The sequence below is a fragment of the Armigeres subalbatus genome, chromosome 3, assembly GCF_024139115.2.
Source record: "Armigeres subalbatus isolate Guangzhou_Male chromosome 3, GZ_Asu_2, whole genome shotgun sequence".
Classification (NCBI taxonomy): Eukaryota; Metazoa; Arthropoda; class Insecta; order Diptera; family Culicidae; genus Armigeres; species Armigeres subalbatus.
The window spans coordinates 198,176,569-198,190,992 of NC_085141.1; the positions used below are offsets into that span (position 1 = coordinate 198,176,569).

Sequence of the window (14,424 nt, forward strand, 5' to 3'; positions counted from 1 at the left end):
AATCGAAGTTGGTTCCTTAGCCTTGGATCAATCGTGCGGTTATCGAAGTTTAACTGATTACTAGAATTAAAACTGTTTATCTTTGATTGTGATATTTCCTCAAAATTATTTATTTCAGAAAGCATTTCCAGATTTGGATTGATATTCACGGGAAAGTTACAGCAATTTTTCAATACGACATTAGCTTTTATGACCCTTTGCTGTGTAAATGCCAGGTATGATCATCACATCCTGAGTCAAAGGAAGTGGATATTCAATGTAGAAGTCTCCGTTATCTAATTTAGTATTCAAAATGGTGGGGATTTCTTCCAAAGCGTTTAAGGTTATTGAGAAAGAATCTGGATATTTTCTGGACATTTGAACAGAGTAGTCCAGGAATCTTAGAATATTTTCAGAAGTTATTATCTCTGCCTGTAGAGTACGAAGGGACTCGTAGCCTAATAGTCCATCAAAGAATGAATGGAACTTGAACAATCTGAATGTAAGTGGGGTTTGTTTGTGAATACGGATAACTTAGTAGTTTGTGAAATTTCAAATTTTCCATTTACATTGGTGACAGCAGAGGCATGACAATTTTCAATTTTCGCCGGTTCAATTTTACTTGGATCTACGTAATTTCGATTTGCTCCTGTGTCAATAAGAAATTTCAATGGTCCAGAAGCTGTATTAACTTCGATGAAGGGTACAAAATTACTGGGTTCAACGTTTCGGTATCTTCCTGCTGAGGAAGTTGAAAATTTAAATCTTCAGGGATTGGCTGAACTTCTAGGCTGAGGTCTTGATAACCTTCGTCTGTGGGTACTTGCTCTATATAAGTGCATTCGTCTGTTGAAGAAATTACTTGCTCATCATGTGTATTGATATGAGGGTGGTTGCGGATGTTGGATGTTGACGTAGCTTCTTGTTTAATGGCTGGAATTTGCCTTACAGCTGTTTGAGGATTTTGGTTTCGATTTGGGTTTTGAGGTTGGAAGGGGTGTTGGTGTGTTGGATAAGGGTTCCTATACTGGATTTGGGGTCGAGGGTTTATCAAATTTTGGATTTGCGACGGTGGTCTAAAGTTTTGATTCCAGGTTCCGTTGCGGTTAGGGATTGGTTTATACAGTTTGGGAGGTTCAGGGTTACCTTGAAAAACGTTTTATTTCTTTCTCTCTGTCGTTTAGCAGCATTATCTTGTTCTAATGCATGTTGATACGCAGCAAGCAAACTATTAGGTTTACTGGTACGTGTTAGAGAAGAAGTGGGTTCATGTAACCCATCGACAAATGCGGTAGTCAATATGGCTTCATAGGATGCCATTACAACTTTAGCACAAGGTGCCAATGCGGTGTGCAATGTGACTTTTGCGTTGACGTGGGGTAGTATTTCTGTACACTCGTCGTAATACGCATCTACAGATCTATTTCCTTGTTTTATATATGGAATTTTATTTAAAATTGACGCGAGATCTCTCTTGTCGCCAAATCTGTCGATCAACTGGGCTTTAATATCTGCCCAATTGCACGAAGTTTGATTGTTGAGCAAAATCTCGTTTGCTTTTCCCGAAATTTTATCACGAATGACTGATGTGTAGACCGCTTCCGCTCGGTCCTTTTCGTCATCCGGTACTTGTGATTTTGCGCAATTTAATTTTTGTTCCACAGAATTTATCCATGCGGGTAAACCTTTTGTATCTCCATCGTATCCAGGTATTACTTTAATAATATCTGGAACGCGGGTAATATCGAATCTCGCTGGAGCTGGTTGAGGTGCTAAATCAGCATCAGCTCGGCGGTTTATTAATCTGTCGATCTGGAGTCTCTGCCGCTCTAACAGCTGCTCGAGCTCCTCGACTCTATCATTTAATTCTTGCGACATTCCGCGTGTCAGCATAAATTACTTCAGTACACACTACACAACAACGCACTTTTAAATTTTTTTTTTTTTGAACTAGCACTTATGAATTACACTAATAATAATTAATTATTCACTTAAAAACACTTGTTATTTTCTTTTTGATTTGAATGGTTTGATTTTATTACTTACGGCTAAGTAGCGATGTTACTTCGCTGGGTAGCCCGATGATCCGTCGGGGATTCCGTCTTCTCGTATCGATGAGCCAGGGAGGGTTGTTCCCGATCCGAAGGAGTATCTTCACTAGATGAGCCACAAAAACACGATATTCTCTCGCGCTTGGTACACTACCGGAACTCACTAATCGAACACTCGCGGATCCTACCGACTGCGCCAATTATTACTTTTAACTTTCAAAAAGGGTTTTTAAAAAAGACAAGGGAATTTCAACTAAAGAACTAACTACCTCGAACGATCGGAACGGAATGATTTATTGTTGCTAAATTAAAATGAATCAAAGTCCCTACAGCATACAAAATGCTGACCTAGCTCCTAGCAAGTGTCAGTTGGCCTGAATTCCACCGGTGCTGCGTCGTCTTCGTCGCCGTTGCCACATGTTGCGCTATCAGCAGATTCGGCTGTGTAACTTGTTGCTAAGTGCCGGGCTTCTGGAAGTTGGGATGCAATCCGCTGATGATGAAGGATAATTATGGCTTATGGTAATCGTCTTCACTTAGATGTTCGATGGCTTTAGATCTATGGTTGAATCTAGATTGTGGTCAATAACTTATGTACTGTCATAAAATCATAGACCCCATTCCCCTGCTGAAGTGTTATCGGCGGAAGAATTATGATTGCCATAGAAGAGTTGATTCAAAAGTATAAGATTGCTAATGTCGTCCCTGTTCGCGTGACCAACATCTAGGTTACTTCGACCTTGCTGCCAAAGTACTGGTACTACAAGTGTCAAACCGATATTGGTGATTAAACCAAACATACACTACAACATGATGCATAAATTATGGCCAATTCAAGTTTGTTGGAGCATAATTTGGCAAAATACTTTAAATGACTACAGCGCCACTAGCGTTCTAGTACTTATGCTTCTACTCATAGAAGACGCCGACCTTCTGCAAGCATTCGCAAAAGACCAGAACATTGAAATGCTCTCTTAGCTCGGTTGATCAATGTATACACGGTTAGAAAAAGTACCTAATATTAGGTACTTTTCGCTCAAATCGGGGGTTTAGTGTGGGAACCCAAAATTGAGTAACTTTTTCTCGAAATTAAGTAAAATTCACTTAATATTCCGTCAAATATACTTAATTTTGTAAACATGAGATTACTTAACGTTGGGTTCCCACACTTTACTGCCCTTGTTGAGTGGTTTTGCTCTTCATTTTATGACAACAAAAGGAAGAAGGAAGGAGATGCAAGAGAAAAAAAGTACCTAAAATTAGGTACTTTTTTCTAACCGTGTACACAAAACCGTGCATCATGCGCTCTCATCATAGAGATGAGTGACGTTTAGCGCTCGCACACTAATGTGCAATTTGTCATGTGTAAAAACATGTTTGTTTTCCTTCTGCTCAGAGCATCATTATCGGTCGCGAGCATTTTAATCACCCGCGCAGCGCTTTCATTTTAGTTTCGTCACTCGTTTCCGCCCTAATAAAAAATCCCAAAACAATTACAATAGAAATTGTTGTAACATTACGCTGAAATTAATAGTAATTACGGTAAACTCTATTGTGGCTCACAATAGAATAACATTGAAGAATATTGTTTTCCACCATAACGGCTATTGTAAATGGCAGTTTTACAATAGAAAATAGGGGTTGTTATGTATCTTTACAATAAAAAAATCGATTTTTTCTCGAACAAATTTTTGCCATTACAATTGTTTTTATTGTGGTTCTATTGTCAACTTTTTACTGGCAATTGAATCTATTGTACGTCTATTGAAACAACAATATGGCACTTTAATTGGTATGATATAAAAACAATAGAATTTAATGTTCATAAATAAAATGCATTGTGATTTTATGATATTTTATTGCAACTCTATTGTATTTTTTATCCGGGCGTATCGGTCACTATTGACGAATCCAAGAGATAAAAAGAAGAAGACATGCGATGGTGAGAAACAACAAAATCGTTCATGGCGAAGTATAAGGCGGTGATTTTTAAATGCCCGTATAAAATTCTAAAGGTATTCTAATTAAAAACTAATGAATGTAAAGTGCGAGAAAAATGAAAAGCTAGATTTAGAACACATCATTCAAAAAAAAAATCGTTTAATGCACCTAAAATATAGATTTCCATTTTTCTCGCACTTTACATTGATTAGTTTTTAATTAGAATTGGTTTTTAATTTTATACCGACATTTTAAAATCACCGCCGTATACTTCGCCATGAACGATTTTGTTGTTTCTCACCATCGCATGTCTTCTTCTTTTTATCACTTGAATTTGTCAATTTTCGGCTCTCAATTTGGTTGCTGCATTCCGTACCGGTGACGTTTGACAGTTCATCAAATAGCAGCGCTCTTATCGCGCTACCAAATTTGGTCACCTGTCAGTCGCGCTACTGTTATAGCAGCGCGTTTAGCAAGGGGCTAGACTTTACTAAGGTGGCGCAGATCAGCGCTGCGTGCCACTAGTTCTCTCTTTTACTCTCCCGCTGATCTTATGCAACGCAAATAGCGACGTCAATATTTGCGTTGCATAAGAACAACGGGAGAGAGAAAAGACAACTAGTGGCACGCTGCGCTGATCTGCGCCACCTTAGTAAAGTCTAGCTCATTGCGCGTTTAGTAGCGACCGGTAAAGTGTCAAGTAATGATACTGCGCTGCCAAGCGGCCTAAACTCACCACTGGTAATCTTGCTCTCATAACCTCAAAAATGATCGAGTCATCACAATGATTTCAAAAGAGTCAAAAAATATATGGAAATATACTCATTTTTACCCAATCTTTGCTGAGTTGCACCATCTAGGAGTGTTTGTTTTCCTTTTATCGCCACTCACACATTCGAACGTGAGAATCTCAATAAACTATTGCATCATGACGTCATCGACAAATTTTTTTAACCCGTGTTCAAATGGCAAGTGAAGTTTCATGAGAGCAATGTTTACATTTTTTTTATATGGAGTTTTTGGCTCGTGCAATCGTCTATACTCATCCTCGCATACTTAATACTAGGGATCCTATAATGAGAGATATGCAAATACTTTTCCAGACGATTTAGCAACGCTGTTACCTTTGTTTGCAAATGCTTCCAGCACTTGCCCCAGCGCAAAATGTTGAAGCTTGTATATGACTTTGCATTTGATAACAATTTGGAATATGTTTGTCTGTCCACTAACAGTGTTTAAATAAGCTTTATCACTAAAATAAAAGTGCAATTTAAATAGGCGAAACACGATACATAAACCAGATTACTACTACTCGCGAAAGTGAAACAAATTGTTTATTCGATGAAACTTTTCTTAAAATCTATCTCAATACCTCTCAACCTCGTCTCAATCTGCAACAATAACAACGTTCATTTGGCTCACGTTTTGACAGTTCTCAATGCTCGATTGGCTTACAATGGCCGCTTTCGCATATCTCTTATTATAGGATCCCTACTTAATACTTATGCTCAGTTGTCCTGGGCAGGGACGGGAATGGAAAATTTCTTTTTACCATTCATTCTTCCATACAAAAAAAATAAAAACAAAACCACGGCAGCCGCAGCAGCAGCCACGCCAAGCAAATGACAGTCAGCACATGCTTTTTTTTCTATTTTTCTCTCCCCACGATTTTTTATTTCACGATAATTTCACAACGTACATATAACCGTTTTTGGTGGGAAAAACAAATCATTACTCCTTGCTCATTTTAGAGATAAGAACGAATAAATCAGTACCTACGGATAGCACTCCTTCTAGGCTTTGCGCCACAGGTAATTAAACTCGATTCTGTGCTGTTTGCGCTGCGCACGAGACAAAACAAAAAATCTCATGCAAATGCTGACCGCACGCCGGCACGACCTCATCGGCAAAAAAAGAATGTCATGATGTTGCGTACTTTTTTTGCAAACTGTTTCGGTGCATGAAATTTGACTGGATAAAATGTGAATATTCACATAATCAGTGTTTTAACGTATATTTCCCAACACTGGTCCTGGAATAGAAATAACGGAACATGCGTAGACGGTTACGTAGTTTGCGCAACTGCAGGTTCCACCATGGCTGTTGGAATCTTGTAACCAATGAATTCACCAATTTAGCGCGGATTACACAGGGATTAAGACTCCTCCGGGACGGGAATGGTTGACATTTCTTTTTACCATTCAATCTTCCATTTATGATATTCGATAGCCAATTTGCGTGAGTGATGCAATAACAGAAAACCAAAACCACGGCAGCCACGCCAAACAGACGACAGTCAGCTCATGTTTTTTTTTTCTATTTTCTCTCCCCACAATTAATGTTTTCGTATAATAATTTCACAACGTATAACCGTTTTTGGTGGGATATTCATTTCGTTACTCCTTGCTCATTTTAGACATAAGAAAGAATGGATAAGTACCTACGGATAGCACATCTTCACGGCTTTGCGCCACTCGATTCTGTGCTGTTTGCGCTGCGCACGAGCCGAAACAAAAAATCTCATGCAAATGCTGACCGCACGCCGGCACGACTCTGTCGACACTGTCGTTTTCGGTTTTAAACCTGGGTCAGGTCAATAGAGGTAATAAAAAAATTTGGGGTTGTATACAAGACACGACCGCTCGACGTAAACTACGTAGGGGAAGAGGCCCCAAAACGCCCCCCGGGGCAAAACGACTTTCGGGTATTTACTTATATTTACCATGTTTGAGATAGCCTTAATAAAACTAGACGTGAAATTATGTAGGTTAGGCGAAAAAGTGTCAAAATAATAGATAGTAATGTAAGAAAAACTGAAATTTTCCACATTTTGATGAAACATCTAACATTTTGGCGAGGCAAAACGCCCTAGTGGAAGAATCCTACAATGTACTCGCGTCTCCACGCACTTTCCATACAAGAATGCCGATATGCCGACGCATGATACGTTGTTCCCTAAGAGCTACCTGCTAAAAGGCGTTTTACCTCATGAGTTTTCCGGCATCGAAATATCACCACTTTTTTGAAATGTGAATATTATCAATATGATTGAGATTTTTCTAATTTTAATATGGCATCAGCTAGCTATATTGTTTAACTGTTGCGTGAGGTAGAAACACCCATGAAAATCGTTATAGCTAAGGCATAAAAGCAGTCTATGCTTAGCTAGGGCATATTGCCCCTCCTTCCCCTAAAACCAAATATAGTACACTGAACCAACTATTCCGTTCTATATAGAAGAGAAGGAACCATCTCACGACAATACTACCCAGCTTTAGCAGCATCTCCCACTCTATGAAGGAGTAGGGACTCCACTGACTAGCGGCTGGGCCACCCCATTCATACAACCAGTTCAATAATAGATAATACCCTAAAAGTAGGCAATTACCAAGGATTGGAACGCGCTGTATAGGGGATGCACGATGCATGAAAGAACTAAAATTTTCAATAGTTTAGCGTTGATAATCAATGGTTTCAATACTACTGGCAAATTGGTAGAAAGTTTACGAATCGATTGATATATAAATCATTAAAATTCATTGAAAGATAAAAGACCTATTAATGTTACAAATCTTACATGATTTCGTGACGGTCTCCAGTTTTGAAATTCTCATTTGACACCCTGTATCAGAGTCTTCCCCTTAGACGTAGTTTACGTCAATAAGAGTTTATTACCTCTATTGTCAATTCGGGGTTGAGTCAGTATGATGGTGTTAGTGAGAACTGAGAACTCAAGCCCTATCATCTGTTTTGTTTTTCAGATCGCACTTTTATCAGCTGGCGGAAATGGAAATATTTTATCTTTTGAATTTTGTTATTAGTGTTATTTTGTTTCTTGTTTTATGAATTAAAAAGGGAAGTCAGATTTGTCTTCTGTTATTTTTTTTAATTTTAAAAATGACAATGAATGTGATGAATGACGATGGCAATGTGGATTGTCGTGAAGGAATTTTGGCTCTCTGTAACATTGCCGGTAATTATTCCAATCCGTGTTTCCCGATAAACTGTTATGCTGGTTCTGAGTAACAGTGGGTAACAGTGAATGTGTTATATTCGAGTTATCAGTTATGCCATTCAAATGGAACAGAACAAGAAAATATGGAAACACACAAAATCTAATAGAAAATTTATTGAGATTTAAGGCCTTTTATTTTAAAACAAAGAATCAAATCGCAAAAGAGTTGACTAGCATTTTGCTATTTTCCTCCCAATGGTCCCCTTTGGGATAAACTTTGTCGTTTTTTTAAAGAATTACAATTAAAAATCCTTCTTCCACTTAAAAATAACGCTCAATTCCAATGAAAACTGTTCCTAAATTTACATTTGAATTCATTTTCTGGCCACAGAACTACAATAACGAATAAAATAATGGTATGAACATTTTGGTATAAATAATACTCCGATACTCCGGTACGCTATTTTCCCATTAAGAGAGCAATTATACCTAAATTATATCTATACTTTAGTACATAAAAGTGAATAAATAGCAGCTACCTTCTCGTCACTGTTTTTATCAATCACATTTTCAACAAAATTTTCAATCCTCATTTTGTTTTTAATAGATGAGTTACCGTCTGAGGCAATCACAAAAAAAAATATGTCGGTATCTGAATCCATTTCACCATCAGAGAAACTTGAAGACAACACACAATTAAAATAATCCATTTTTACATGGAAGACTGCAACAAAATTAATAAATTTAACAAAATGAAACAAAAAAGATTAAAAGTCCAATACCCATTCGTGTCTTTCACGTTTTCATTTTCCTTTAGCGTAAACATAAACAACAGTTTGACAGTTTGTGTTCGAATGTATTGGTGAACCTAGGTTGGATCTCGATAAATCGGCAGAGCGAACCTCATTCGTTTTGGTTCGGATCTGGTGCGGATCGCGATCCAACCTGAACGAATAATCGAACGTTTTGACAGCTGTTAGAGCGGATCCAGGACAGAACTAGGTTCGACAAAAAAAAATTTAGTTGCCAGATAAAGATTGTCGCTGTCGTCGCTGTCCGGAACATCTTTTGCTGGCGAGGATAGGGGAGCTAAATGTCAAAGAAGGAAAATCCATACGATTTGACAGCTTGGTACCCAACATGTTCCGGACAGCAGAACAAAGGGAACTGAAGCGACAATCTTTATCTACTCTACACTCAGAATAATCTGCACGTAATACATATGTGTACACTAATAGAATGTGATCAGCTAACTTCACACTTGTGATTCATTTGTTTGGCTAATGGCCCGTTTACATATGCGCTAGTTCTAAACAATGCACTATCCGACAATACTAGTGCGATATTAGCATAATTTGAACAGGAATTGTCCTCGCTAATAAGCGTTTTTTTATGCTAATTTCGTGCTATTATTGTCGGATAGTGCATTGTCCGCTAGAACTAGCTCATATGTAAACGGGCCATAATAAAAATCGTATTGCGTAATAAAATGTATGTGCAGCTGCTCATGATATATATTACACTAATTTGTTTCAAGTGCGTCCTAGAATAGTGGATAGTTATGTGTGCACATATAAATCTTAAAATAAAAATTTATGGATTTTCGCCAATAAATATGTGCGGATTATCCTCAGTGTAGTAACTAAATTATCTTTTGGTGCGACCCAGCAATAACCGAAAACGACATAATATTGTCTATCCGGAATAAATTTATACCGCTTTTTATACCGAAGTTGGATTTTTCTCCAGATACAAGCAACTTTCCCAACTTCGGAAGTAGTGCGCTGGATTCGCCTAAAGATGCGCTAAACAACGCATCAATTAGTTTGACAAATAAAACTTCGGAAGAAAGTTCGGTTCGGAAGTCCCGACTTCCGAATTCTAACTTGGTGCTACGCCGACAATAACGTAGCAGCAAACAAACAGTTTGCCACTTCGGCCAAAAAATGTCACGATGTCGCGTAAATTTTTTGGCAAACTGTTTCTGCTTGTTTGTTGTATGGAATTTGACTGAATAAAATGTAAATATTCGCATACTCAGAGTGTTTTAATGTACATTTCCCAACACGAGTCCTCTCCACGCTAAAATACACTTGGCGAGAGTTCATATCGCATCGGTAGATGGTGTAGTTGCTTGACGGTTCGAATTTCGAATGTCGGAATAAAGTCATGCTTCTTCGAGTAAGATGACATCAAAAATAATTCTTTGAATTTGCTTTCAAAGTGGACTCAGTTCAAATCTGACTCTTTATAATTTTGTGGTTACATAATTAAGGTTACAATTGTATGACATAAATTGATTTTCGTGAATGTTTTTAAATAAATTTAACCTACCCGCGTAAATGAATCGAGAAAATTCTCTGTAATTATTATCTGTCAACTGTTAATATTTTCAGTATATTTTTTATCAGCTTCGATTATAGTTTGTTTTGCCCAGAGCGGCTGGTTTAATTGCCCCGTATAGTAAACATAGGCACCAAAATCTTTTTTCTGAGTTTATAAGATAATGCAAATGCATTAAAAAGATAGCTCAGAGATAGATCTACAGCATTCAGGGGCGTATTACTTTTTATTAACTTCATTTCTGTGTTTTTTTAATCCACAGATTAAGTTCAACACAGGGGTATATTACTGTCCCCATTTATCTTATAGCGTTTTTTTTCTTTTGATACATAGTTGGTATAATAATATTACCGTCTTATCCACACATCAGTCCCATCTTTGCTGGGTTTCTTATTCATATCCTCATGTGATTATAGGAAGTAAAGCACTGTACTAAAATCACATAGGTACTATTTTAGCTTGATGGCTTTGAGGTTTATACTAAGGACACACCTGTGGTACTTGTACCATGGTACAAGAGGACAAGAAAATTATTCCAAGACTATCTTTGATAAAGACAATAATTGGTATGGTAAATATTCATTTCAAGATTCTTGTACCATGGTACTTATACCACCAGTGTGTCATTAGTATTATGTAGAAGTTTATTGGAAAGGACATTTGCTTTCGGGTATTCATGTAGGTTTAACATGATAGACGACAACAAAACATAAGCATTTTCAAACATAGATTTATTTTTGATTTTTTGCTTGGTTTCCTAGTAAGTCGGGCATAAGGCGATGGAATGAAAGGATTAAAAAGAAAGACTACATAACGAAATACAAAAAAGTTAGTTTTCTATTATATGTTATAAGAATTAGCGAGGATTATTACATGTGAACAAAATAGGTAAAATTATAATATTTATTAAAATGAATATATGTTTTAAAAAATCATCATTTTAGTTCATTCATTATAGTTGTATTTGTCTAACATTCTAACATATTTTTGCACTTTTATTACAATTGCAGGCGGCGTTAAACGTACACCAGAATAGTCTTGCAAAATCGATATAAATTCTACTACCATAACTACATTTATGTAATCTGGCTCCAAATTGTAGTTTCTTCCGAAGGAAATTTAGGAAAACAACGTATAATAGTCTAAAATATCATGGTTATATCGAAACTATTGTAAATTTACAGTTGGAAATGAATGATCCACAACAAAAAAGCCTGTAGAACATATTATTTCGCGAAATCCAACATCTAAAAGTTCAATGTACAGTACTCAAACAGTGTTAATAAGTAGACAAAATAAATGTAATATAATGGAAGATGAAAATAGGCATATATTAATTCTAACCTTTAAATGCACAAAAAAGAAAAACAAGGAAATCGGCATCGATATAGACACAAAATAATATTGCAACTATTCCTATGATTGAGGCGTTTGAAGGATTAGAAAATAATTTTCTGTCTTGCAAAATAAATGGCAGTTTTCAATCTTGGAAAAGAACTTATCATCGAAACTAGATTAACCATTTTGGACCTGCTGATTCGAAACAAATACTTGAGTAAACAAAGATCAAAGAGCAAGCATTCCATAAAAATGTATTCTGAGGTTGTAAGCTGCCTCTCAATATTAACAGCTTTAAGTGATAGTACGTTTAATTATTCTATAAAGTATTCTATTTGATGTAGTCTCTCTTTTTATGTCTTGTTTTTTCATATACATGAAAACAGTTATTCCTCGTCATTGCTCTCATAAAAATTTCACCTTCGTTACACACCTGTGCTGGCTCAGGTCGTAGAAAAGTCCCAGAAAAGTTTTGTCGATTTTGTTTTACTTTAAAAATTAAAATCCTGGTTATAGCTTGCTGTTGCCTAGAAAACAATAAAACAATTGGCTACGTTCCACGAGTTGGGTTTCATTTGTGTGTTTATATTCAATTCGGCAAATGAAAAATCTCATAGAACATCAGAATTCTGAAAACACGATGAATATTTCGATGGTAATTATCCATGTACATAAAATAAACTATAATGTGGAAATCTCTAAAAATCATTTATCAATACAATCAATATTCTAGAAATTTCTGTATATGCTCCAATGCGTTGGAAAACACAAGCGGTGCCCTCTTTGGGTAGATCCACAAAATATGTCACGCAAAAATTGGCGATTTTCAACCCACCATCCCCCAATGTCACACTTTTTGTATTAAGCTCTAGAATTTTTTTTATGAATCGTCACGCTGCCACCGTGACGTACTTTGTGGATGGCCTCTTCGACTTGATACAAACTGACATGGGACTATTATGCGAATTGAGGTAGTATAGTACTTCCATTTTTTTAGTCTTTCTGTTTAGCCTTTTTAGGCTTTTTGAGTGTATTTACGTTTTTGAATAGCATCAAACGATATTTATAATACTCAGAAATTGAACAGAGACTAAATATGAAACATTCAATTTAAACAGCATTTATCCATATCCACAAGAAAACTATAATATTAAGCATTGTAATATAGAATACAAATAAAAATATTGCTATTGTGTTCAGAGAGTGTGTTCTTTTTATCTGTACATATTTCTATTAGTATCACAAAATAAAGAAACTGTGCGCAACGCTACCCCTGCAAAAAAAATCAATTTAAAAAATGTGAATTTATGGAAATAATAATGCATTGGACAGCAATCTATTCAGAACCACATGAGAGAGGTCAAAATAGCAGTTATGAATATGTCTTATTAGTGCTGTCCAATGAGCAGCTCGAAGTAGCTCGAAGTTATTCCCATCCCTCTTATCAATATGGTAAATATATTGCCCTCTTATATCCATTTGTTGGCAAAAAAGAACGAGCAGGACTGGAACAACTTCGAGCTACTTCGAGCTGCTCATTGGACAGCACTAATAAGACATATTCATAACTGCTATTTTGACCTCTCTCATGTGGTTCTGAATAGATTTCATAATATACGAGAAAGGTTTCATCATCACTAGGTGAATTAATATGAGTGTTTAAACATATTTCTGCAACAGATTTCTAAATTTCAGCAAATCAGTAGTAAAATTTCTCTTCGTAGGCGACCCGGAGGAGCATCAGTCGCACAATCACTTCCGCCAGGAATGAGACAGCAAATTAACCAACAAGTTGGACAAGCCGTGACAAATGCAGCGATGAACGAATTATCTAGTGTGTTTGCTAATCGATTTAAGTAATGCTGGTAGGTAATAAAAAACAAACAAATTGTATTATATATTGTTAGTTGAAATATTCGTGCTGTCTATGTATAATAAAAAGTTACGCGAACTTTTAACGTCGATGTCTAATGGAACAAATTATCTCCATCAGTAAAATAAATACGCAAATTGTTAATGTGGAAATGTTGGCATTGTATTGAAAATATTGAAAAATAAATCCTGGAATATGTGTAAACTCAAATTTGGCGTTTCATTGTTATTTGCCTAAAACTGGTCCGATTTTACCATGAAATTCATAACCAAAATTTTATGTTTATGCATGTACCGTGGAGGCACCATATTTGACGCAGTTAAGAAAATTTCAAAAAGAAACATTATTTTAAAAATAATTGCAAAATGGATTCGCTTAATATTCTTATATTCTTTCTACTATTATAGAATGTGTACAAATAATTAAACTTCGAAATATAAGTTTATTTCTTAGTTTTTTAATCTGTTTTTATGTGGTACTTGAGGTGCCCAACTTGACGCACTAATTTTACCCCTTATTTGACGCAAAGTTGTTCCTAATTTGACGCACTTTGAAACTTTATAAAAACTCAATCAATTAAACGCCATATTTTTGCCTTTCTCGTACAACTAAGTTGTACCGAAAGGCTATCATTTCACTCAAAATCGAACTTTTGATAGAAGTCCCGGAGACCCATAGTGTTATATACCATTCGACTCAGCTCGATGAGCTGAACAAATGTCTGTCTGTCCGTGTGTGCGTGTGTGTGTGTGTATGTGTGTGCGTGTGTGTGTGCAAAATGCCATAAAAACATTAGCCAAATTTTCACATAGAAACTCTTAACCGATTTTCTTGCAACAAGTTGCATCCGTCAGAACTAAAACGCTGTTGATCACTATTGAATTTCATAATAATTGCAAATTGCAAAAATAGATAATATTAAAATAGTGATGAGACATAGTCAC

The 14,424-nt window shown here is 36.3% G+C and overlaps 1 protein-coding gene across 3 annotated transcripts in view; it reads left to right on the plus strand.

Annotated features, from left to right (window-relative positions):
* Nucleotides 1-13,690, plus strand: part of LOC134225174 (dynamin) — a 113,274-nt gene extending 99,584 nt beyond the window's left edge. For 2 of the 3 annotated variants that reach the window (XM_062705033.1, XM_062705034.1), the window contains one exon: nt 13,332-13,690. In XM_062705033.1, the coding sequence (XP_062561017.1) occupies nt 13,332-13,467 (136 nt within the window). In that variant the 3' untranslated portion in view covers nt 13,468-13,690. Of the gene's footprint in view, nt 1-11,279; nt 12,811-13,331 lie in introns of those variants that run through there. The other variant, XM_062705035.1, reaches the window with a different exon arrangement.
* Nucleotides 13,691-14,424: the final 734 nt, after the last annotated feature.